The sequence below is a fragment of the Hydra viridissima genome, unplaced genomic scaffold, assembly GCF_058129835.1.
Source record: "Hydra viridissima isolate aposymbiotic clone 2 unplaced genomic scaffold, HvirCarnegie_v1 scaffold_13, whole genome shotgun sequence".
Lineage (NCBI taxonomy): Eukaryota > Metazoa > Cnidaria > Hydrozoa > Anthoathecata > Hydridae > Hydra > Hydra viridissima.
In genome coordinates this window covers 8,213,619-8,237,760 of record NW_028324312.1, presented here as the reverse complement: position 1 = coordinate 8,237,760, position 24,142 = coordinate 8,213,619, and the positions used below count along the sequence as shown (strand labels likewise).

At 28.0% G+C, this 24,142-nt stretch overlaps 1 protein-coding gene and 1 long non-coding RNA gene across 2 annotated transcripts in view; one reads left to right on the top strand and one right to left on the bottom strand.

Moving 5' to 3' along the window:
- Positions 1 to 7,799, top strand: part of LOC149880299 (uncharacterized) — a 158,079-nt gene extending 150,280 nt beyond the window's left edge. The window contains exon 2 of the long non-coding RNA XR_016446311.1: positions 6,540 to 7,799. This is a non-coding gene — a long non-coding RNA (uncharacterized LOC149880299). The remainder of the gene's footprint in view (positions 1 to 6,539) is intronic.
- A 7,577-nt stretch (positions 7,800 to 15,376) lies between these two features.
- LOC149880298 (uncharacterized) lies at positions 15,377 to 17,481 on the bottom strand. The gene has a single exon (XM_090070660.1). It carries the CDS (start codon positions 17,412 to 17,414, stop codon positions 15,450 to 15,452), a length of 1,965 nt encoding a protein of 654 aa, XP_089926786.1. The 5' UTR covers positions 17,415 to 17,481; the 3' UTR covers positions 15,377 to 15,449.
- Positions 17,482 to 24,142: the final 6,661 nt, after the last annotated feature.

The following is a 24,142-nucleotide window of genomic DNA, read 5'->3' as shown; positions in this document are numbered from 1 at the left end:
AATCTTACTACATGTGGCAAAATTTATTTCTTGACAAGTAAAAAACTTTAATTACCTGAAACAAAATGTTTCCCAAATTCGTTTTTTCAAAAATACTTTTCTTTATATCGACAATCGTTGTTACAACCAAACACTGCATATTGATCACCCTTACCTATTAAAGAAAATTATTGCGAATAAAAATAATAACAGTTGTAAACCAAACTGATAATGATGGTTAACTTTTAAAAACAAATTAGAAAGCACCACGATGTTTACAATTTTGATTTGTTTTTGCTCATAGGCAATCCCAAAAGGCAAATGCGCAGTCATATTGGCTTCGATATTTAGCAAAAGGTCAATTGCGGCTAATTTTTAAAAAGCGTTCAGGCTCCCTATTAAAATTATTTTAATTATATACAACTATAAGCTAATTTAGACGCACAATCTATTTTAAAAAAAGTTGCACTATTTTTCTTTACTAACTTTCTTTTCTTTATTATCTATAACTAACTTTATTTCATAAATAGAAATTTACTTAAATATCAGATACATGAATAGTAAAATCAATTACATATATACTATAAAAATGAACGTCTGTCCGTTTATTTCTTCTTTATACATATCCACGCTTGTGGACCAATCTGCAGCAAATTTTGCATTTAGGGGAATTTTCACTCAAGCAAAGTTTTAGACCAGAAAAGTTTTAAACTATTCAATGAAATTATTGCTTTCCATCCAACATAATTTGCTGGTAAAATGATAAATATCAGAAGCACCACCTTGAACCCAAGCTTTCATCAAATTTCGACCTTTGTAAACAACTTGATGAGGTAGGAAATTTCCAAAAGTATCGCAACAGGTCATTCATCAGAACGCACTTTTTTTTGCGTATTGCGTATTGAGTATATTACTCATATCATACTCAATACGCAACTCAACGTACGCAATTTCTTTGAGTATAATACTCAATACGCAACTTATAGTACACATTTTTCTTGAGTAGAATACTCAATACACAACTCATAATACGCATTTTTTTTGAGTAATTTGCGTTTTTTTTTTGAGTGTAAAATAAAATTTTGTTATTAAAGTAATATTGTTTTTAATATAATGAACAAACAAAAACACGAAATGAAAGACAAAAAAAAAATTATATTTTTCTAAAATGTATTTTCAATTGATAAACAAAAACAAAAGTAATGAAGAAAATTTTCAAACAACTGAAGAATATTTTTCACTCAGCCATTTCTTTAAGTATGGTTAGGTTACTTTTTAAAAAGGGACGATTTATTAGTGTTTCATCGGTCATGTTGCCGGCTCTTTTTCGATTAACTACACCGCATATGCTAAAAAAACGTTCAACATAAGCGGAGGATGTCGGTATATTAAAAAACATGAGACACAAATTATAAAGATATGGCAATTCTTTTCTTTTCTTAAACCAAAAAGCATCATAATGAGTTTTGTTAGTGAAATTATGGTTTCTTAAAATGTTTACAAGTTATTCCTTTCTTTGTCAGCTAGGTGTCCGATGCTAAGTTCTTTTTTGTTGTATTCTACCTGATCCAATTCTATGCTTTGATAAAACTGATCAAAGGCTTCATCTTCAGGAACACTTTTTTTTTGAAACTATTATTAGAACCACTTGCTGTCAAATTGTTTTTTTCGTTTTTTTTTATTAAATTCAATTGCCAAGTTTACTAATGAACTTAGTCCCAAATTGACTGTTGCTTTTGCAATCGGTCTTTGATACCATAGATAAAGTTTAGAAACATTTAAAACTGCAGCAGCTGCATAAACAGCAGAGTTAAGCTCATGCTCAAATTGTTTTTTTACATTAGTTATCAGCAATTCGCAAAATTTTTTCTTTTTATCATCTTTTTTAGTCATTTCCTCATATTGCATTATTAATAAATGTAAACTTGGTACCAAGTCACCAATATGTACGCGATTTCTTTGATTCAAAAGCGTAAATCTATATGCTGGGAGCATCAATGATAAATAGAATTCAATCTCTGCTTGAGTAACTGGACATTTAATAGTTTCAAAACAATGTTTTTTATATGCTTTGTAAAAACAAATCAACATTAAAAAACTTGATGACCAACGAGTTAAATTTTCGTGTCTTAATCTATTTTTTTTTTTTTTGTTGAAAGATTCGGGCAATTTGAATTGTCTGATGAGCTTTTTTAGCAAATGAACAAAGCAATGACAAAATAGTTTTCAATCGTTTGCATGACCTCAGTATTACGTATCGAAATATTAAATTTGTGGTTTGTGCATGGAAAACGAGGTACTTTTCTGCTGCCGAGTTCAAACTCTAATTTATATACTATACTATGATCCCCAAATTCATAATTATCAGCATCATCAATTCCAGTAGCATCAATCTCAGCATCAATCTCATTAGATAGTTTGGTGAATTTAATATCATTTTGGATTGGATTTATTTCTTCAGTAAGCAATTCGTTAATTTCAGGTTCAATTTTGTTTTCAGGTGAATCTTTTAGTTCCTGATCATTCTCATCATTGTCGTCATTCTTAAACAATTCTTCCCAAAAGTCTTCTTCAATCCAATTGCCGTTTTCCAATTCATAGTTGAGCATTTGTGGAAAAGCTCTAAGAAAAGCTTTACCACCATCACTCACATAACCGTCAACTTTAGATTTATCGAAATCATATTGATTTGATATTTCTTCTGAAACCAATATAATATTTTCAGCATTATGTGGGCCACTCATTCGTTAAAGACCAAGACCTATTAGCTTTTTACTGAAATCAGCAAAGGTAACCTGGCAACATAAGGCAAAAAAATCAGCCAGCTGGCGGCTATCCCAGATATCACCTGTTAATGTAATAGTTTAGGCTTTTCTAAGGCAGTTATTGATTGTTTTTTTAATCTTTTCAACTACCATAGGAGCTATATTATAGACAAAAGACTTCTCGCATGGTAAATGAATTTTATGACGCTCTAAAAGTCTTTTTAGATTAATATTACTTAGCTCTTGTGTTGCCATATTGGATGACATTACATATTTAGTTAGATCCATAATATTGTCATCTAACAACGAGTCATCATCATTATCAAGACTTATATCATCATAACCCTTTTTCCAAGCCATAAAATCGTCTTTGCCCTTACATTGTGTGGAATTAAAATGCTTAAAAAAATTACCACTTTTACCTAGTGGTTCATGTAATACCTTATAGCAATAAATGCAGGTAAAATTTAATTTTTCTTTCTTTCCGGGCTTAAAATCGATTTCGGTTCGGCAATGAAAAAAGTTTAAAACCGAACTATAAGTTTTTTCAGTGTCACCAAGTTTGAAAATTTTACGCGGAAATTTATTGTTTTTCAAGTTATGTTTAATTTCATTAATCTCTTTAACATATCGTTTAATACTTATATTTGTTAATAAAGCATTGCTTATGCTTTCGCTGCACGATGGTTGACTATTTTCAATCGACAATACGGCTAAGGCACGATTACTTCTGTCAGAATTTATTTATTTATTTACAGACTAATTTTCTTTATCTTCTTTATTTATAATTTTTCTTTTTTTTCTTCTCAAACTCTTTACATTTGAGTCTGAACCTAATTTTCGTTTGGCGGATCTTCCATACATGTTAAAGCAAAAAATCTAAAATAAAACTTTTGTTAAGCAAATAATCAATATTTTAAAACTAGTTTAAATTACATTACATATATAAATTACTTTAGTTTATATAAGATTAAAGATTAAAATGACTTTATTTATCTAACTTATTTAATATAGATAAAAAGATAAATACTTGCATCTTATATACATCTATAGCCTCATAAAAGTAACAAAAAATTATAAAAAAGTCATTATTTCAAATACAAACGCTAAAAGTTTATCAACTTACAAAACAAAGCAACTCAAAGTTTATCAACTTGTAAAACAGCAAATTGTAAATTGTTATTTGAAGCAAGCTCAATAAGTCATTAAAAGCAATGCTACTTACTCCCTAGAGGCTTCAAGACGCGATTTTCGACACGCAAACCTTAATAATTTATTTTAAAAAATAAATTATAATGGTTAAATTATAATTTAGTGTTTTTGTTTGTTATTTATAAAAAAATATATACTTTAACAACTAATTTATATATTACACTCAAAAAAATTGCATATTTTTACGCAAAATACTCAAAAAAAATGCGTATTATGAATTGTGTATTGAGTATTCTACTCAATAAAAATGCGTACTATGAGTTGCATATTGAGTATTATACTCAAAGAAATTGCGTACGTTGAGTTGCGTATTGAGTATGATATGATTAATATACTCAATACGCAATACGCAAAAAAAAAGTGCGTTCTGATGTATGCAACAGGTTAAAATTGAAGTCATGTGCTTTTCATTTGTTGGGGCGAGTTGTTTTGAATTTTTTATTTCTTTTCGAAAACAAAGTTACCTCACCATCGAATTTCAATCCACTTTCATCACTGTTAAACACATGAAACGTCTTTCCATTTAAATTATGCTCTCGATAAGTAGCGTCAACTTGGTTGAACCATTCATCGATAATTGCTGGTCGCGAAGACACCGCTCTTACGGATTGCATGCTAGTAGCCTTTCTCTCACAAATATTTTTCGCATATCGAAACATCGATTCCAGAAACAATTATTGACTTTCTGTCAACAAAGTCGAAGACAACATTATATAATTCTTTTAGTTGTCTCCCTACAGTACCTTTAAAAATATATATATGTGCACACATATATAAATATGAATATAGCAAAACTATATCTGTTTTTAGACTTTTTGCAAATCATTGCATTGCAGCTCTTCGCAAATAATCACTCTCTCTATTACGTAGCTGATTGATATCTTCAATTTATGCCCCAAAACTATTTAAATGTGACATTATGTCTTCCCAAATCATATTTCTATGCCTCATAGTAATAAATGGACCTAAAAGTAGAGTAAATAAATAATCATTATATAGTATAATATAGTTTTATATAGCAAAATAGTAAATATTCTATAATAACATAATATTTTATAATCATAAGCATACCTAAAAAAGCTTACCTATATTATGTATATATGTATGTATGTATGTATGTATGTATATATATATATATATATATATATATATATATATATATATATATATATATATATATATATATATATATATATATATATATATATATATATATATATATATATATATATATGTATATATATATATATATATATATATATACACATATAGCTATTTCAAGTTGTATTATTTTCAAATACAACATCTCCTGTTCGTATAAGAGTGCTCAATATTTTGTATAAATAGAGCAATATATATTATATATATATATATATATATATATATATATATATATATATATATATATATATATATATATATATATATATATATATATATATAAAACGAAGAATCAACAACTGTGTATGGTACTTAAAGTTTTATGCCTAGCGACAATCATCAGCCATGAAATACAAATCAAAAATCTATAAAAACCGTTACAAATCTATAATATAATTCCTACAGAAATGTTCAATGTTTAACGTCGTTCGTCATTAGTTCATAGGCTTTGAATTAGTTACTAGGCTTCGAAAGAGCGCGTTTTTCAATTGCACGCGGTCATTGGAGAAAGATCTTTTAAGCGAGTTACAACATTTTTCTTTTGGAATTTAATTATTATTTTAGATATATTACATAAAGAATCATCTTAATCAATTATATATCATATTATAATTGAAGTAAGTATATGAAATAGTTATATATACATTTTTATTAGATAAAGTAGAAAGGATTTAAATTTTTGTTACATAAAGTAGAAAGGATTTTATTTTTTTAAATCGTTTAGATTTTGTTTGTTTTAGTTTTTCTTTTAGCAGTTTTGTTTTTATTATCTTATTTTTTAGAAGGAAAATAGGGGTATGTATGTTATTTAAAGTTATACTAATGCTATTTCCATAAAATGGTTAATACTACTATGAAATTTCTGTGATGCTATTAACTAATTTTGTTCTTTTTTAGAAAATTTAAAATAATAAATAAAAATTGTGCCAACACTGACATGGCATGTTACATGTTATTGCATGTAAAGGTTTAATTTTGTTATGAGGATTACAGTTCTTATGAAAAAAAAAGAAGCTAAAGAATATTGTTTGTAAATATATATTTTGTTTACTTTGACTCTTTTTAAATTTTCTCGCATCATTTTTAAAATTTTTGTTTGCACACGTTTATTGTTTGCATATATGCTTTTTTGATATGTATGTGTATGTGGTAATAAGTGCTTTATAGTTGTTTTATCAATGTGTTTTTATAACAATGTGAAGTGTTTTTTTATTGTTTGTGTATGTGTTAATATGTGTTATATAATTGTTTTAAAAATGTGTTTAAATATGTATATAAGGTATATACCTAACCTTTTATACATATTTAAACACATTTATTGTGTTTGTAGTTGGTGCATATGTTTATATTATGTTGTTTCCGTGTTTTCAAAGTGCTGTGACTTGGTAAACATCTACCTGAAAATCCATTATTGTATTTTAGAGAAGGAGCAGAACAAATGGCTTAAGATCGTGCAGCTCAACATGATATGCACCTAACGGCATGGTTTAAGTTAAATACTGAAAATGAAAGAGCACATTGCTATTCTTATGTAGACATTCATTATCACTTTATATTTGATGATAAACATTGTAAATGGAAGGTTAGATAAAGGGGTGGTAATAAGGAGGTAGTAAGAATGGATAAAGTTAATCCAACTGGAGAATTGTTTTTTCTTAAACTGTTAGTTTTGCAAGCAAAAGGAGCAACTTCTTGGGAGGATGTGCGTACTGTTAATGGTATTGTCCTTGAAACGTTTTGTGAAGCATGTGTTTTGAAAGGTTTGTTGCAAGATGACACTGAATGGTAGAATACTCTTTCTGAGGCGGTTTTAACACGTACGCCAAAGCAAATTAGGCAGTTGTTTTCAATTATTTTGACCTTTTGTGAACCTGACAATCCTTTATATCTCTGGAATACATGCAAAGCTTTTATGATGAAAGATTTCATTCACCGCTCAATCCCACTTCTAATAGCTGAGCAAGCTACTCTTGATCAAATTGAAAAGATTATTAATGAAAGTGGTAATATGCTGGCTGATTACAATCTGCCTTTTATTGATGAGTTTATTGGCTTAAATCTAGAAAATTTTGATGAAAATAATCAACAACTGAAATAGTTGATTTGTGTGTAAAATGTTCTTTGCATTGGGAATGGGTGCAGAAGTTTGCATTAACTGAAAATATGAGAGTACAAGATGGGGAAGGTGAATTTTCCTTATGGCTACTAAAACTTGGGAATGAAACAATACCTGTCAAAGAGGAGGATCCTTTTAAAGGATGCGTTGAAATACCAAGTCAGTGCATTATTAGTGAAAATGAATCGATTATTGAAAAGATTTTATGGAGATGTTGATCAAAATGATTATTCTAAACGCGTGATTTTAATACCAACTAATTTTGATTCATTATCAATGAAGAAGTGCTTGAATGTCTGCCGGGTGAGGTCAAAATTTATTTAAGTACTGATCAAATTGATACTGATGACCTTAATGAAAGAAATAAAGAAATAATGTTGAGTTTTTGAACAGCTTAACTCCTTCAGGTATGCTACCTCATTGTTTAAATTTGAAAATTGGTTGTGTAATTATGCTACTTAGAAATTTAGATCTCAAAGCTGGGTTATGCAATGGTACTTGAATGAAAGTTTGTGCTCTTCAAAATAATTATATTGATGCAGAGGATTTGACAGGTGTTTCTGGTGGTAAATGGCTTTTTGTTCCTCGAATTCAGTTGGCTCCATCAGATTCTAATTTACCTTTTGTTCTGAAACGTCGTCAGTTTCCTGTCAGATTGGTTTTTTCAATGACAATTAATAAAAGTCAAGGTCAAATATTTGATAGAGTTGGGGTATATCTCAAAAAACCGTGTTTCTCTCATGGTCAACTATATGTTGCATGTTCAAGAACTAGAGCATTTTATTTTTGTTTTTCAAAATAGATAAACATCTCATTCTAGGTATGGTAGGTGAAAAATGTTACACAAATAATCTTATATTTTTTTAAATATTTTAATTTTTTTTTTCATAGTTTTTGATAAATATACCTGTCATTTAATATGTTTATATGTGTTATAATAAGTTTAAATGACGTTGTTTCCTTGTTTTCAAAGTGGTGTGAGTTGGCATTATATTGAGCAAGATTGATAACCTTGCCACCCAAGTGGTGTACTTATAGCAGAGGTGTGACTTGGCAACATTTAGTGCCAGGCGGTGTTACTGCTTTAGAGCTAGGTGTTGTCTAGCCTTTTTAAATTATTCTGTAAATACATAATAATGTCTGTTAATATTTAGGGTAATGTGTATAAGAGAGCATGCAATCTTGATCTTTAAATCTAGGGTGTTTTAATGTTCTAAATTTGAAGTAATTGAATAACTAATATTGAACATAAAAACAAATATACTTTTATGTAGTTATATGTTTAATAAAAAGATAAATATATAGTTAACTTTAAATTGGTTTTCTAATTTTGCCTTTCATATTTTAAGTTGGTTTCTTATTCGCTGGATTTTAGCATCAAGGGTGTAAATATTCTATTGTTATGTGTTATTGGTGTGATGTTTTGTGTTGATAGACTGCTTGACTTACCTTCACGTTGGTGTCCATTGTTAAAAATGAATAATAGGTAGTTTCATTATTGGAACTTACTGCTTTTGTTTATTTATTAAAAGCCAAGACAACATTATGCTAAAAATGCAGTTTATATCTTAATTTAATTTTTTTTTTTTTTTACATTAGTATTGTTAATCCTTTTGTACTTCGAAACAGATTTTATAGATACATTTTCGAAATATGTTTATAATAACTGCCATGTCAAAATAGGTTACTATAAATAGGTAAATCGATTTTCAGTTTTTATGTGGTTTTTCTTAAAGATTTACGATTGACGCATTTATGCGATTTATAAAAAAAAACCTTTTATTGTAAATTACCTTTTATTGTAAATTACCTTTTATTGTAAATTACCTTTTATTGTAAATTACCTTTTATTGTAAATTACCTTTTATTGTAAATTACCTTTTATTGTAAATTACCTTTTATTGTAAATTACCTTTTATTGTAAATTACCTTTTATTGTAAATTTTTGTCAGTTAAAATGATATAAATATATGCAATTAGTTCAATTTTTTTTTAATTTTCTCTATTTTATGCCTAATAATTTGTTGTACGTAAGTTAGGGGATCTTTTTAAACGGGGGGTGAAGATTGTAGTTTTGCGCATTTGTCAAATATCGAGTTACTTAAATCTTGTAAGGTGTTTAACTAATTAATTAGCTTAGTTTGCATTTGTAACACTTTTGAGGAAAGAAAAAATTCTTATATATGTTAAATTCTTATATATATTAAAAAGAAAAAGTTCTTATACATGTAAATCATTGTTTTACATTTTATTGTTCTTCTTAAAGGTCTCCATCAAAAACTTGATTACTCTTAATAAAAATAACTCTATTCTCCTGACCACCATTTAGGCAAAACCGGGGGAGGGAGGTCCTTTACTAAAAACTATTGAGACAAAGATTAGTGCCATATATAGTAATGATCAAATGATCAGTTATTTGTAATAAATTTATTTAGTTGTGGGTATTTAACGTTTTAAAGTCAATTTCCTTTTTTTAAAGAAACATGTATCAAGGGGATACCAAAAAATTAATAACTCATGTATAATTTACGTTCGTATTGTATTAATCTTATTAATTAAAGTTCATGTTATAAAAAATATTACAAGAATTTAGCTTTAATTTTTCGTCAATTTAAAGCATGACGAAGTGTTATTAATTTGTGTCAGTAACTATAAACGTATTGTTTTGAACTTAGCAAAGTCGAGGAAAATGGTTCTGCCTTAAGGTGAGGTTCCACTCATCCGTTTTAGCTGCCTTAAGGTTCCACTCATCCGCAGTAATTAATTTTCAAAATTAAATTACAAATTGCGCATGCTCACGTGATTTATTTTCCCATCCCTTTCCTTTTCCCGTAGGTAAAACGGATGAGTGGAAATTCACCTTAACACTGATATGACCTATGTCAGTTGTAAATTACACAATGTTAAGTAATTGATAAATTGTTTTACCTCCGCATGCTTTTTTTTTTAACTTTACAGTTAAATTTTTTCAATTTGAAGGCGTTTTTTTAATTGGGTATTGGTTAAGGTTTCGCAACTTTAAATTGTGGAAAACAGCCGCTATAAATTATATAACAGACCGACCATAACCCGTATTACGGGTTACTTTTTGCTAGTTGCAATAATTACTGTATTGTGTGCTCTGACGTCATATTAGGAAAAAGAGGAGGAAAAGAAATAAGGAAAGAAAGAAAGGAAAGATAGAAAGAAAGCAATAACGAAGTAAAGAAAGGAAAGAAAGCAATAGAGAAGAAAAGAAAAGAAAAGAAAGGAAAAGAAAAGAAAAGAAAGGAAAAGAAAAGAAAAGAAAAGCAATAGAGAAGAAAAGAAAAGAAAAGAAAAGAAAAGAAAAGAAAAGAAAAGAAAAGAAAAGAAAAGGAAAGAAAAGAAAAGAAAAGAAAAGAAAAGAAAAGAAAGAAAAGAAAAGAAAAGAAAAGAATAGAAAAGAAAAGAAAAGAAACGAATAATTTCAAAAATGCAAATAGATGTAAATATTAGGACGCAAGCTCAGTAAAAATATGTTAAAGTATGAAAAAGTCTGATTTAATGCTCTTAATGTTAGTTTTTTTGCCCATGAAAGCCTGACTTTTTTAATTCTCTTTTATATTTTTCAGACCAACATGTCAAGTCCTTGAAAGCGAAATTCAAAGAAACTAAACTCAGTCTCCAGAATTTCACCAACCATCTTCAAGTAGCTGTTAAAGAGTTCTTGTCAAGTTTGTTTGGCAAAAGTGGGGAAGTAGAATCCAAGATTGAACCATTCCTCGTTGACGACAGCCTGCAGCACTCAAAATTTGGAAGCTTCTCTTTCATCTTTATTCAGCAAAAGAAGCAAAAGAAGAGAGCGACTGAGTTGAAAGGAGAACTTTTTGCCTATGAAAATGATGTTGAGGCAATATCTGCGTGGATGAGAAAGCCAATGCAGTTCTGGGTGATAAAACGGAATGTCTATCCAAGTCTTTCCAAGGCCGTCTTTGCTATCTGAGCATTCCTGCAAGTTACTTACTAAGTCAGCATACTCAGAGCGCTTGTTCAGCGCTGCCAGCCTGCAGTCACGAAGGAAAGAAATCGCATAAATCCTCTGAAAGCTGAAAAACTGCTCTTCATCAAGGGCAACTACTCTCAATTTGAGAGAAAATGTTCCTCAAATTCTGTTCAGAAACCAAAAGCTCTTCATCAATTCCAAATGAGGAGCCGAACAATGAGATTTAGGAAACCCCTGTTGACGAAATTAACATTATTTAAAACTTTGTTCAGATTTCTTTCAATTTACTTCTTCCAAAGAAACTAATGAAAACAGTCTCCGAATCAGTACATCTCCAAACTTTAAATGTGTATTTCTAATAAGTGTTAGGTAAAAATTATAATGTGAAAATGCTATTTTTGCAAGTGTTTTATTTCGATGATGACTATAATTAATAAAATAAAATATATAAAATAAAATAATAATGTAAAAATAAAATATATATCATAAAAACAATAAATAAAAGAAATACAATAAAAAATTAACATAATAAAATAAAATATAATAATATGCATTATAAAAACATTAAAAATAAATTAAAATAAAAAAAAAACCAGTAAAATAAAAAAAAAAAACAAAGTAATAATATTAATACTCATAAATAATGAAAATAAAAACAAATATAAACATAATAAGTAAACATGTGGCAACTTTTAACAATACAGAGTCATTATTCCGCAATCATTTCATTTTCACATAAATCATTTAGCATGCCTGACAAAAATGTTTGTGCTGCATTAATCACCCTAATTGCATTTATACAACTTTTTGAATGCTTCCCGTATGTCCGGCACATTCGCATTTTACACGCTAACTTCCTTCTTGTTATTTTTACACTTCATTTTTTTTCGTATCTAACCATGTTATAACGCCTATCGCACATATACAATACTCTGAGTTAGGTCTCGCGAAGAGATGGGTGGATAATAAAAACTCTACTAAAATAACACTTTATTATCGTGCGCGCGATATGAGTGTAGTTTTACGCTCTTGTGGTTCTTTATTTCATGCCTTTATATATATATATATACATATACATATATATATATATATATATATATATATATATATATATATATATATATATATATATATATATATATATATACAGTGTTTCCAGAAAGTATTAGCGCACTCGTAATTTTTTTATTATGGACAACTTCAAATCAATATAAATTGTAAAGTAATTTAAATTTTGAACTAATTTTTTTTTTAATGAAAGGTAAAATTAATGAAATTAAATTATAATGTCAAATATTGTCAACCTGCTTGTTTTTTTATGAGTTAATTAGAAGTTTAATGACTACTCGGAAAAATGTCTGAAATTAAGCGTCCAAAAGTATTAGCGCACTCATTAAAATGTATTAGCACACTCGTTTAATTCCTTTGAGAAAAACTTTTTTGGTTAATTTTTGTTAAAAACTCTCTGCTGATTAATAATAGTCAATAAAAAATATAAGAGGAATAAATTGAAGTGGCGGAAAATCATTTGAAATACAGTTAGTTAAAACTTTAAAATTGCAAGAACAAAAATATGGGTTTAAGGAGCATATCAATTGAAACAAAGTGGCAAGTTGTTGGCCTGAACAAAAGTGGTCTCAGGAATCGAGAAATCAGACGTCAACTTGAAATCAGTGAATGCAGCGTTAGAACAACGCTCAAAAATTATAATGAGTTTGTCAAAAACAGTCGAAGACAAAAGTCGCTCTGGTCGTCCCAAAAAAATGTTAGAAAGGGACGAAAATAAAGCAGTTGTGCTCGCTAGACGCAACCCAAACATGAGCATAGCCGAAATCGCCTCAGACCTGAATACAGCGTTGGGTGCACATCAAGTTAGCCGATCAACAATTAGCAAGCTTATGAAGAAAAAACACCTCAATTCATACCTTGCAACAAAGAAGCCACTATTAAGTATCAAAGACCGTCACAAACGTAGAAAATGGTGCAAAGAGAGAGCTGCATGGACTGTACAGCAATGGAGAAAAGTAATTTTCTTGGACGAGTCAAATTTTGAAATTATTAATCGCAAGAAAAGGGTTGTCGCGAGGAGATACAAAAACGAAAAATACAATCCTCGTTTTATCATGTCAAAAGTTCAAGGAGGAGGAGTTTCAATTGGCATTTTGGGCTGCATTGCTTGATCTAGCAATGGACTGGCGCATCTTTACACTGATCGCCTTAATCAACATCGATATAAAGAGATATTAGAAGATTATTTAAAGCCATCAATGGACGCTTTCAAGACTGACTCCAGCTGGCAACTTCAACAAGATAAGGCTCCTTGCCACATAGCACGCTCAATAAAGCAATACATGGAAGAAAAACGGTTGAATCTAATGCCTTGGCCCGCTCGCTCACCTGATTTAAATCCTATTGAAAATCTTTGGAGTTGGATGGACTGCAAATTACAAAAAAGTACGCCCACTAACTTAGTGCTGCTCAAAACGCAAATCCAAGAGTTGTGGAACACCGTGCCACAAGAACTAATCAGAAAACTTATAGATTCTTTGCCGCGTAGAGTCTTGGCCTTAAAAACAAAGGTGGTCACATAAAATATTAAACTTACTTAGAATCTTTGAAAAACTGTAAGTGCGCTAATACTTTTGCACGCTTAATTTCAGACATTTTTCCGAGTAGTCATTAAACTTCTAATTAACTCATAAAAAAACAAGCAGGTTGACAATATTTGACATTATAATTTAATTTCATTGCTTTTACCTTTCATTTAAAAAAAAAATTAGTTCAAAATTTAAATTACTTTACAATTTATATTGATTTGAAGTTGTCCATAATAAAAAAATTACGAGTGCGCTAATACTTTCTGGAAGCACTGTATATATATATATATATATATATATATATATATATATATATATATATATATATATATATATATATATATATATATATATATATATATATATATATATATATATATATATATATATATATGTTTTCCTTTTATGCATTTACTATATATCCCGTTTTTCGCTTCCCCCCTTCCCCCCCCCCCCCTCACATATCTTTTTAGTTAAACAACACTAACAATTGAGTACTATTGTCTACACCAGTGAGTTAACATAAAAAACTGCGGATGAGGGTATTAGGCTTTCAGAAGCATGTTATTATTGTTGCAACATTAGAGGGGCAGATTAGTTAAATGCATTAAGACATTCGTAATGTCATGTACCGGAGTATATTGCCCTTTCTTTAGGATATATAGGCTCACTATCTCCTGAATAGAATATGGTATTTAACTACCTAATTACACAATTGTCATTTAGCTTAACACCGGTGTATATAATATTCTTTATTAATAACTGAATACAAGCAACATCACACACTCTCCCTCCTCCGTTACTTTATTACCTTGTTAAAATAATTATTTTGATTATTTTATTACTATTTTAGTATTATTTTTTTATTAGTAGTATTGCTATTATTTTTATTTTTATTATTTTATTATTTTAATTTTGTTATTACTAACATTTGTATTATTGTTAACAATATTATTTTTATCATTACTATATACTCAGTTAACCATCCCAACTGACTCCCAGCTGGGATTGACTGGGATTGACTGGGATTGAGCTGGGATTACTAGGATTAGGTTCCGGACGGGATTTGTTCTGGGTGCCAGATGAGTCCCATACACGGCGATCTATACTGCAGGCCTTGCCATCGCGCAAACGGCGTATCTGACTGGGGGCCTATTTTATAAACAGCAAAAACTAAAAAAATCGGTTTAGCAATTTTATTTCAACTCAATAAAGTTTTTTCTCTCAAAAAAATTTACTTTACAATTAAAAGCTGAAATTAAAATAAAACATTATATATATATATATATATATATATATATATATATATATATATATATATATATATATATATATATATGTATATATATATAATCACCAAAAAAACTTTAAAAAATTGGTAAACTTTAACTAAAGAATATATATATATATATATATATACATATATATATATATATATATATATATATATATATATATATATATATATATATATATATATATATATATATATATATATATATATATATATATATACACATATATATATATATTTAATATTGTCAAAGAATTCAGGATAATTTCAATATTTTTTGAGCTGGTTCTTTACTTGAACGTGGAGTCAGAAGTTTACATAAATTGTTCAAAAAGATATTTGAAAGAATATTTCCATGGTGTCACTGCATCTCAAAATTGTAAAACTCTGAAATCATCATTAGAATATTGCTTAATGATACTCTACATACTCTATCCTTAATTGCATTGAAAACTATAAAAGAAAATATTACCCATTGACAGGTATTATCTGTGGGAATATTAAGCCCACCACGGTCAATTGAGTCTATGTATTGTCCATACTTTTGGTGGTAAAAAGTGGTTTTATCTAGCATTTCATTTTCTGATGGTTCTTTATCTTTACGAGTTAAATATCCTGATATATATATAAGAGCCATATTTGTATCGAGAGAAATAAAAGATTCGAGATCTGGTAGGTTGTCAAATATCTCAGCAGAGGGCTCATCCAATAGAAAGCCACAATTTGGACAAGAATGGTTTGTATCAAGACTTATCTCAACAGCTGGGTTATCAAGTGACAGCAAAAGCTTACCTCTTGAAATATTCAACTTTTCAATCAATTGTTGTACTGTTATGAAATATGTACCCCCTGAAACTTGGCACAATTTGCTAAATTCTTTTTCCAATGGATCAGTAGAAAACTCACTAAGAATGACATATTGATGTGAGCTATCCAATAATGATTTACATAGTTCAACAATACCATTGCATGTGTGGTAAATTGACTGTGCAGTGTCACAAGTAAGTTGTTTCTCCCTTTTACCTTGCTTTCCAGCCATCTTTAAAGCCATATTTCCAAAATTCAAAATATCTTCTAATCTATTATCATTAGGATTTCTAATTACTGCTTGAAGTTCATCATTGAATCTAATATCAGCACCTGTTCCCTTAACATTGAGAACTTTCCACCATGACACAACAATGTTAATAAAATCTGCTGTATCTTGTCTTTCTTTTATATGCTGCAGTCCTGGATGTTTAATTAAAGCATGGTAAGTTTTGTCACAAAATACCCTTAAACAGGTAGAAACTGACTGTCTCTCAATTGGCTTTGGAAATATTGAAACTTCATTTAAGTTGGATAGTTTAACTAAATTTTTAGATTCAAGTTCATAAAGTTTTTTAAGATGATCCCATTGTGCTACTTTACATACTCCTTTATCATAAAAAATAAGTTGACCAGTTTTTTCAGTGAGCCAATTATTTCTAATGTTTTTAAGCAAATGGACATAATCAAAGATTAACAAAATACAATCATTAGTCAACCAGGGTTTATCTGGAGCTGATCTTTCAAAGATTTTAAAAAATGCCTGATTATTTCTGTTTCCATCGCATATTATAGCTTTAACTTGACCCGAAGACTCCTTTATTGATTGTATAGTAACATTAATTTTTTCAAAAAGAAATTGAGAGTTTAATTTACTTATAGGTATCATTTTGGAAATGAACGATGGTCCACCAAATAAGCAATTAACCATTAAACCCAATATAGTTTTTGCAAGAGAAGTTGAATCATCTATTGCTTTTCCGAATAATGTACCACCATGGTATAACAACATTTTTTTAACATAAACCTCATCATGCAATAAATAACAAAGTTTCTGTTTTTCTTCAACAGATTGAAAAATATTAGTCAAAAAATGTTTCTCATTTAATTTAGAAACTTTTGAAGTTATTCTTGTCAAAGTTCTTACAGAAGGCAATTGGTAATCTGTTCGTAATTGATTATAAAAACATCTGGATGTAGCAAAATACTGAAAAGATCTAATAATAACCTCCTTAGAATAAATCATACTACCAACACACTGTGTACCCATAGAAGCTAAATGTTCCTGGACTACAATTTCTTTTCTGCCTGGAATTAAATTTTTCAAATAACGCAAAACTTCTTCTAATATAGACCATGTGTTGATTTTTGAAATTCTGTTTTTAGAAATTGTAGGAACTTTATTTTCGGCACCATAATGATAAGTATCAAAACGCAAATCCTCACTAATCTTAATCAAAAAATATTGAACTCCATTTGAATAAACTTGTGATTGTAAATGAATAGTGTTATTAATCATAAAGCATACTAATGGAACACCTAAATCTCTTTCATCATTTAAAATAATTTTTTCATTTCAGCAAAAGTTACTCTATCTTTTTCTAAAAAAGTGGATAGTTCATCTTGAGCGAAATTTCGAAAACACGAAGAAGTTGTTGAACGAGTTGTTGCACGTAATGGAGGAAGATGGCTAGGAATTTGACAAGACGGTATCCCAGGCCAAATAGATGGTGGAAATTTAGGACGATATTTTCCTCGAACTATTTGTTTTTCAAAATTTATCGGCCAATGCAACTCACAAACTGCAGTGTTATTTGTTACTTTTAAGTTTGCATTTGGAATTACTTTAATCCACATTTGTTTTTCTTCTTCATTTTTAGGAAATCGATATACTGAAAGCTTTAAATTATCAGACTTCTTTTTTGCAGATAAATAATTTGTAGTGCAGCCATAAATACAACATTTTTTGCCCATATTTTATTATCACTAAAATGGCGACTAAAGTTAAGCGAAATTTGAAATAGGCCCCCAGTCAGATACGCCGTTTGCACGATGGCAAGGCCTGCAGTATAGATCGCCGTGGTCCCATACCGTGTGAAAATAACGCCGTAAATAAAATCTTGGTTTTTACTGGGACTGGCATGGGACTTCGTAAATGATTTACGGCTGGTTTGAAGATAGGACGCGTGGTTTAATGGAAGCGTGTATTTTCTAATCAAAGCATTTTTTTTGGCATCGTTTTTATTAAAAAGTGTTATTGAAATAAAACTGCAAAATTCTTTTAAAATGTAACGCGGCTTGATTTAGATTGAGTATACACTTGCATTTGTGGTAAATACACACAGGAACTTCATTTGGTTTTTTTATTGTATTTTTGTAAAAAATATTTACATATTAGTTTTAATTCTATATTTAAAGTGTGAATATATAAAAATCAATATCTAGTCATCCATTTAAAAAATGATTTCACAAAAAAAAAAAAGAAAAAAAAAATTTGACATGCTCTCAAATTTCTTAGATACCCTGCATATAAGAAATTTTAGATAAAAATTTTAGACTGAAATTCAGACTGAATTTCATAGCCATTAATAAGTTCGAGAGTATGTCAACTTTTACTTTTTTACAGACTTGTAAAATGTGTTATCAAACTGAGGTCATGTTTTTTATTTTTAATGCTATAGACAAATGTGGAAATTTTTTCAAATAAGTTTATATGGTTTGGTGTGCTTACAGTTATGGCTTAGTCACTAAGTAATTACACATTAACTCATTAAGTTAGTGTGTTTTGTTTTAAGCTATCTTTTTCAAGCATATCTCAAAGTTACTGTGCAAAATATCGTAAGGTTTTACTAAGTAAACTGCCATATCTAAACTTTAAATACTATCTATAAATACATAAATGTTTTACATTTTCTTTAATTTTTATAATTGATAATATATAACTTATATTATAAATACTGTAACTGATATTATAAGTTATAATATCAGTTACAGTATTTATAATATAAGTAATATATTCTATATATGGTTTTTTATGAAAAAATCTTTAAATTATTTATATTGTGAATTATTTGTAAATAATAGTAAGTAATAACAAAAATTATTAGGTGTTTTAACCTTTTACTTTATTTGTCTGTAATAATAAAAAAATTATCACAACTTGTTTAGATATATATATATTTTTTTAATACATTTTTAGAATTTTTTAAAACAAAATATAAATTTAGAATATATATTGAATATATTATTCAAATAATGGTTAGTTTATTGCCTTTTTCATATAATTATCGCACTAAGCGTAGAAAAATAAACACTGCTGTATCTAAGCTGCTATCAGAAGTTCAACATAAATTTGAAAACCAAGATTTGGTTAAAAGTTATCAAAATGACTCAAGCTCAAATGATCATAAATATAGCTGCAACCTATCAGAAAATATTTGTAACACACATAAAATATTACTACAACTACAGATTTTACAAATCATCAAAACAATTTTATCCATGAATTTGCAACATTGAATAAAAGCATGAATGTAATGATTCAGTTCCATGCAAGTACAATAAACACAGTAAATAGCTGCTGTTCAGACAAAAATGAATGTTGTGCTTGTGTATCAGATACAACTGATAAAGATTATGGAGATAGTGATTTAACTTTTTTTTCTGAAAGTAATGACTCCAATTTAACTAGTTTCAATGAAAACTTAGCAAATTGGACAGTTTCTTTTAATTTTTCACAAAATGCAACAACACATTTACTGCAGATTTTGAAACCACTTGTTTCAAGCGTACCAAAAAATGCCAGGAGTCTTTATCATACTCAAAGAAAAATTGATATAAAAAATGTTGCAGGAAGTGAATACTTTTATTTTGGTATTTAATATTGGTTATCAAAGTTTTTAATAATGGTTCCTCAAAATCCAGAATTAAAGGAACTTAAGTTGCATATTAACATTGATGGCATACCAATTTTTAAAAGTTCTAATTCATGTATTTGGCCAATTCTCGGTATGTTTAAAGAAATTTCAGATAATGTTTTCCCAGGACAAATATTTTCGAAGGACATTTGAATCCCACAAATCAAGTTTGTAATATTAAAAAAAGTGTTTTTAAAGAGCTTCACACTGAAGGTCCAGTTCCTATATCATATCGTCACTGTTTGCAATTTAAATAGTATAAATGTGCTAAGTTTTTTGCTTCAGTTAATGATTGCTTTAAAGTAAGCGGTAATAATAGCGAATGCAATGAAGCTTATATTGTTTTTCAAAAGTATGAACTTTTACAACCATTTTTCACAAATCCAATGAACTCTGACTTACTTTCAATTTTTTTTGTAGAGAAGGTATCATGTTTTAATAAAATATTTTCGATTGTAGATTTAGATTGTAAATATGTAAAGTTACCATTTAAAAATGGATTTGTAATTATGCCTCAGATGCATCTGTACTAACTCTTTACTTGCTTTTTTTTATATATTGTTATTGCATTCTACTGTATCTTTTATTTTTATTAAATATTTTAAATTTATTACATTCCTTGTATAACATACTTTAATATAAAGGCATATGCTAGGGTAAATAATGTAGTAAAAATTATTTGAGTCGTAATTACTCAAATAATTTTTACTACAGCATTTACCCTAAAAATAATTACATACTTATTAAAAATTATGCCATCGTATTATTGTTTGAGTGTGATGCCTATTTTGTTAGATTAAAATGTCTTATGCAATTGTTTCATTTGATGAGAATAATGAAACAGATTTTCTTCCATTAAACTGGATTGCTGATGGTACCTTACTGAGTGATATTCCTATGCGAATTAAAAAGCATCATTTAGTCAAGTTTTACTGGCCTCCTCTAAAAAATCCAGAAAGTGTTTCTAAGGCAAAAAGTGGATGTTTAGAGGCAGAGTTAAATTGGCCTACTTATACCGCACGAATTTTGGCTACTGCTGGTAACTTTTTTATATAATTATATAAACTTTTATTTTGCATGACTTATACATATGATTAAAAAATGTATTGTGATATAAATTATTTTTCAAGTTATTTGTATTTAAATTCTTATCATTTCATTTCACATTTAGACTGATGAAACAAATCTATGAAAGTCATTCCTAGTTATAGACAAACATTAATATTAAAAAACAATGTTGTATTAGATTCACTTCAGGAGTCTCGTCAGAAAGCAATATTGGTTGAAGACACTTCGAACCTCGAAGTTAAAAATAACAGAAAACAAAGAAGATGAGTTCCATAACATTTTGTGAGTCTAGAAAAACTGTACGAAATGATCTTGAAGAATATAGCAATTATAAATTAGTAAATTAGGAAGGAAGCAGAAAGTTTCCTTCCTGCTTCTTTGATCTTACAAAAGAAGGACGTGGTAGTAGTCAAAATAAAATGATCCTACAGAAAGAGAACATGTAGTAGACAAAATAAAAGTTAGTTCTTTTATAACTAATAGTTGTCTTGTCGTCCTGCCAAGCTAACAGAATGCTTCTTTTTGATAATTGCTGTCCTTTGAGACTTATCAACCTGCAATACCATACAACCATATCTTTATATATACAGACTATATGTTTTATATATACAATATATTTATATATACTATTTTTTATACTTTATATATATATATATATGACTATATGTTTATATGTGCAGCAGTGTCTATGTACACTTTGCTTTTCTACTCAAAGAATTTATTAATTTCTTGAAATAATTTATGAAATATTTAGAATAAATATTATACAAGCTGATAAAAGCGATACAAGCGAAGTTGACTCTGATTGCAGTGAAGAGTTTATTGAACAGTAATCTTTTGTATTAGCGATGTTATTGTTAATATTAATAAATATATACATATATATATATATATATATATATATATATATATATATATATATATATATATATATATATATATATATATACATATATATATATATATATATATATATATATATACATATATATATATATATATATATATATATATATATATATATATATATATATATATATATATATATATATATATATATATATACACACAGTGAGAACAGAATTTAATTGTACAAAGTAATTTTTGCATTTTATTTTGCTAAAACTTGCTTTAATCTTGATTAAAAATGAAAATAACTTAATCAGTTTTTTAAAATTTATTATGGGTATTTCTTATTTATAATTAATCAGTAAAAATATAAGAAAATGTGTTTGTTATACAATTTTTGATTTTTTACTTACAGACGTATCAATTTCCATGCACAGCAATAAATTGTACAAAACTGTTTTATTATTTGTTATGAATGTTTATGGTTTTTTTAATTTATAAAATATCAGTTTTATTGTTGAATTTATATTTCTAGAATATTATTTTCAACAATTATTAATATTTTTGATAAATAAAAGTCATTAAAAACTCTGTTCATCGAACATTATGGCACCCAAAGGTAAGTATTTAAATACTACTCAACGAAAACTTGTTGTAGACTTGGTTAAACAAGGAAATACTTATAGAAAAGTTGAACAACTTACAAATATTCCATTTACAACAGTTGAAGCCATAGTAAATAAATACAAACAATATGAAACGTTTGAAATTCGAACTGGACGAGGGTGAAAGCTGAAGACAACCTCACGAGATGATAGAGAAATTTTAAGAATGATTAAAAAAAAATTGATTTGAAAATGTAAAAAATATAGAAAATCATCTAAAAAGTTTAACAGGAAACACAATTTCACTAACATCAATTAGAAATCGCATTCATAAAGCAGGGTTTAGTGGATGTATAGCTCGGAAAAAACCGTTTTTAACAAAAAATCATATGAAGAGAAAAATGAATTTTGCAAAAAAGTATTATTTAATGCCAGCATCATTTTGGAAAAAAGTACTTTGGTCTGATGAATCCAAGTTTAATTTAAAAAAATATGATGGTGCACAGAGAGTTTGGCGAAAGAAGGGGGGTGAAGCATTTAATTTGAGTTGCACAAGAGGAACAATTAAACATGGTGGTGTAAGTGTAATGTTATGGGGTTGTATGGCATGAAATGATGTTGGTAAACTAAAATTTATTGATGAAGCAATGAATGCTGATTTGTATAACAATATATTGAAACGAAATTTAAAATCTTCTTCTAAAAGTCTTAGGTTGGGAAACAGTTTTTTGTTTCAACAAGACAATGATCCAAAACATACTGCTAAAAAAACTAAAACATTTTTTGATGAAAATGGCATAAATGTTTTAGAATGGGCTTCACAGAGCCCAGATTTGAATCCAGTAGAGCATTTATGGACTTTATTAGATAAAAAAATAGGTAATAGAGCATTTACGAAAAAAGAAGATTTAAAGAAAGCTGTTGTTAAATCATGGTCTAATATTGACAATAATCAAATCAAATGTCTGGTAGAATCGATGCCGAAACGCTTGTTAAATGTAATTAAAGCAAAAGAAGGACTAACTAAATAATAAAGTATATTAATAAAATACAGAAACTTGAAACTGTTTCTCAGTTATTTCAATAAACTGGTATTTTTTCTTAGCTTTAACCTATAAAGTTTTTCTTGTACAATTATTTTATGTGCAAGTGTTTTTATCCCCTTCTTTTTGTTTCGAATTCTTAACCAGGTAATTCAAAAGCATAAAGACAAACTTTATAATTTTTTTGAAGGTTTTTTATATATATATATATATATATATATATATATATATATATATATATATATATATATATATATATATATATATATATATATATATATCTTTCTTTCTTTTTTTTTAATAGGAAAAAGAAAGTTATTCCAGTGCACAAAAAATTTAAAAAAATGTAGAAAAATCTACTTTTTTGCCCAAACCAGAATGTTCATCTCTAATTCATATTATACCAAAGCCAGCTCCTCCTTCATTTTTATCAGTAAAACATTCTGATATTTTCAAGCAATCTGATTGGAATGAGTGTGATATTGAAATTACTCGTCATAATAGTGAGTTAGTAAGTTTTACCATTTTTGTTTATTTGTTTTTTAATTTATGTTTTGATTATGCTAGTTGCGCTTAATTTAGCAACTGTTGTTAAAAAATATATATATGCCGACATCCAGTTCCTCTGCTAACAGTAAGCTTTTTTCTTTTTTTTTTTCTATATTTATTGTTAAGCCAATTTTTTAATGTAGCTAAAAAAATTTTTTTTTCCATGACTTGTATAATAATGGAGAAAAATTTATCAGGAAAAAAGTTATCTTTTAT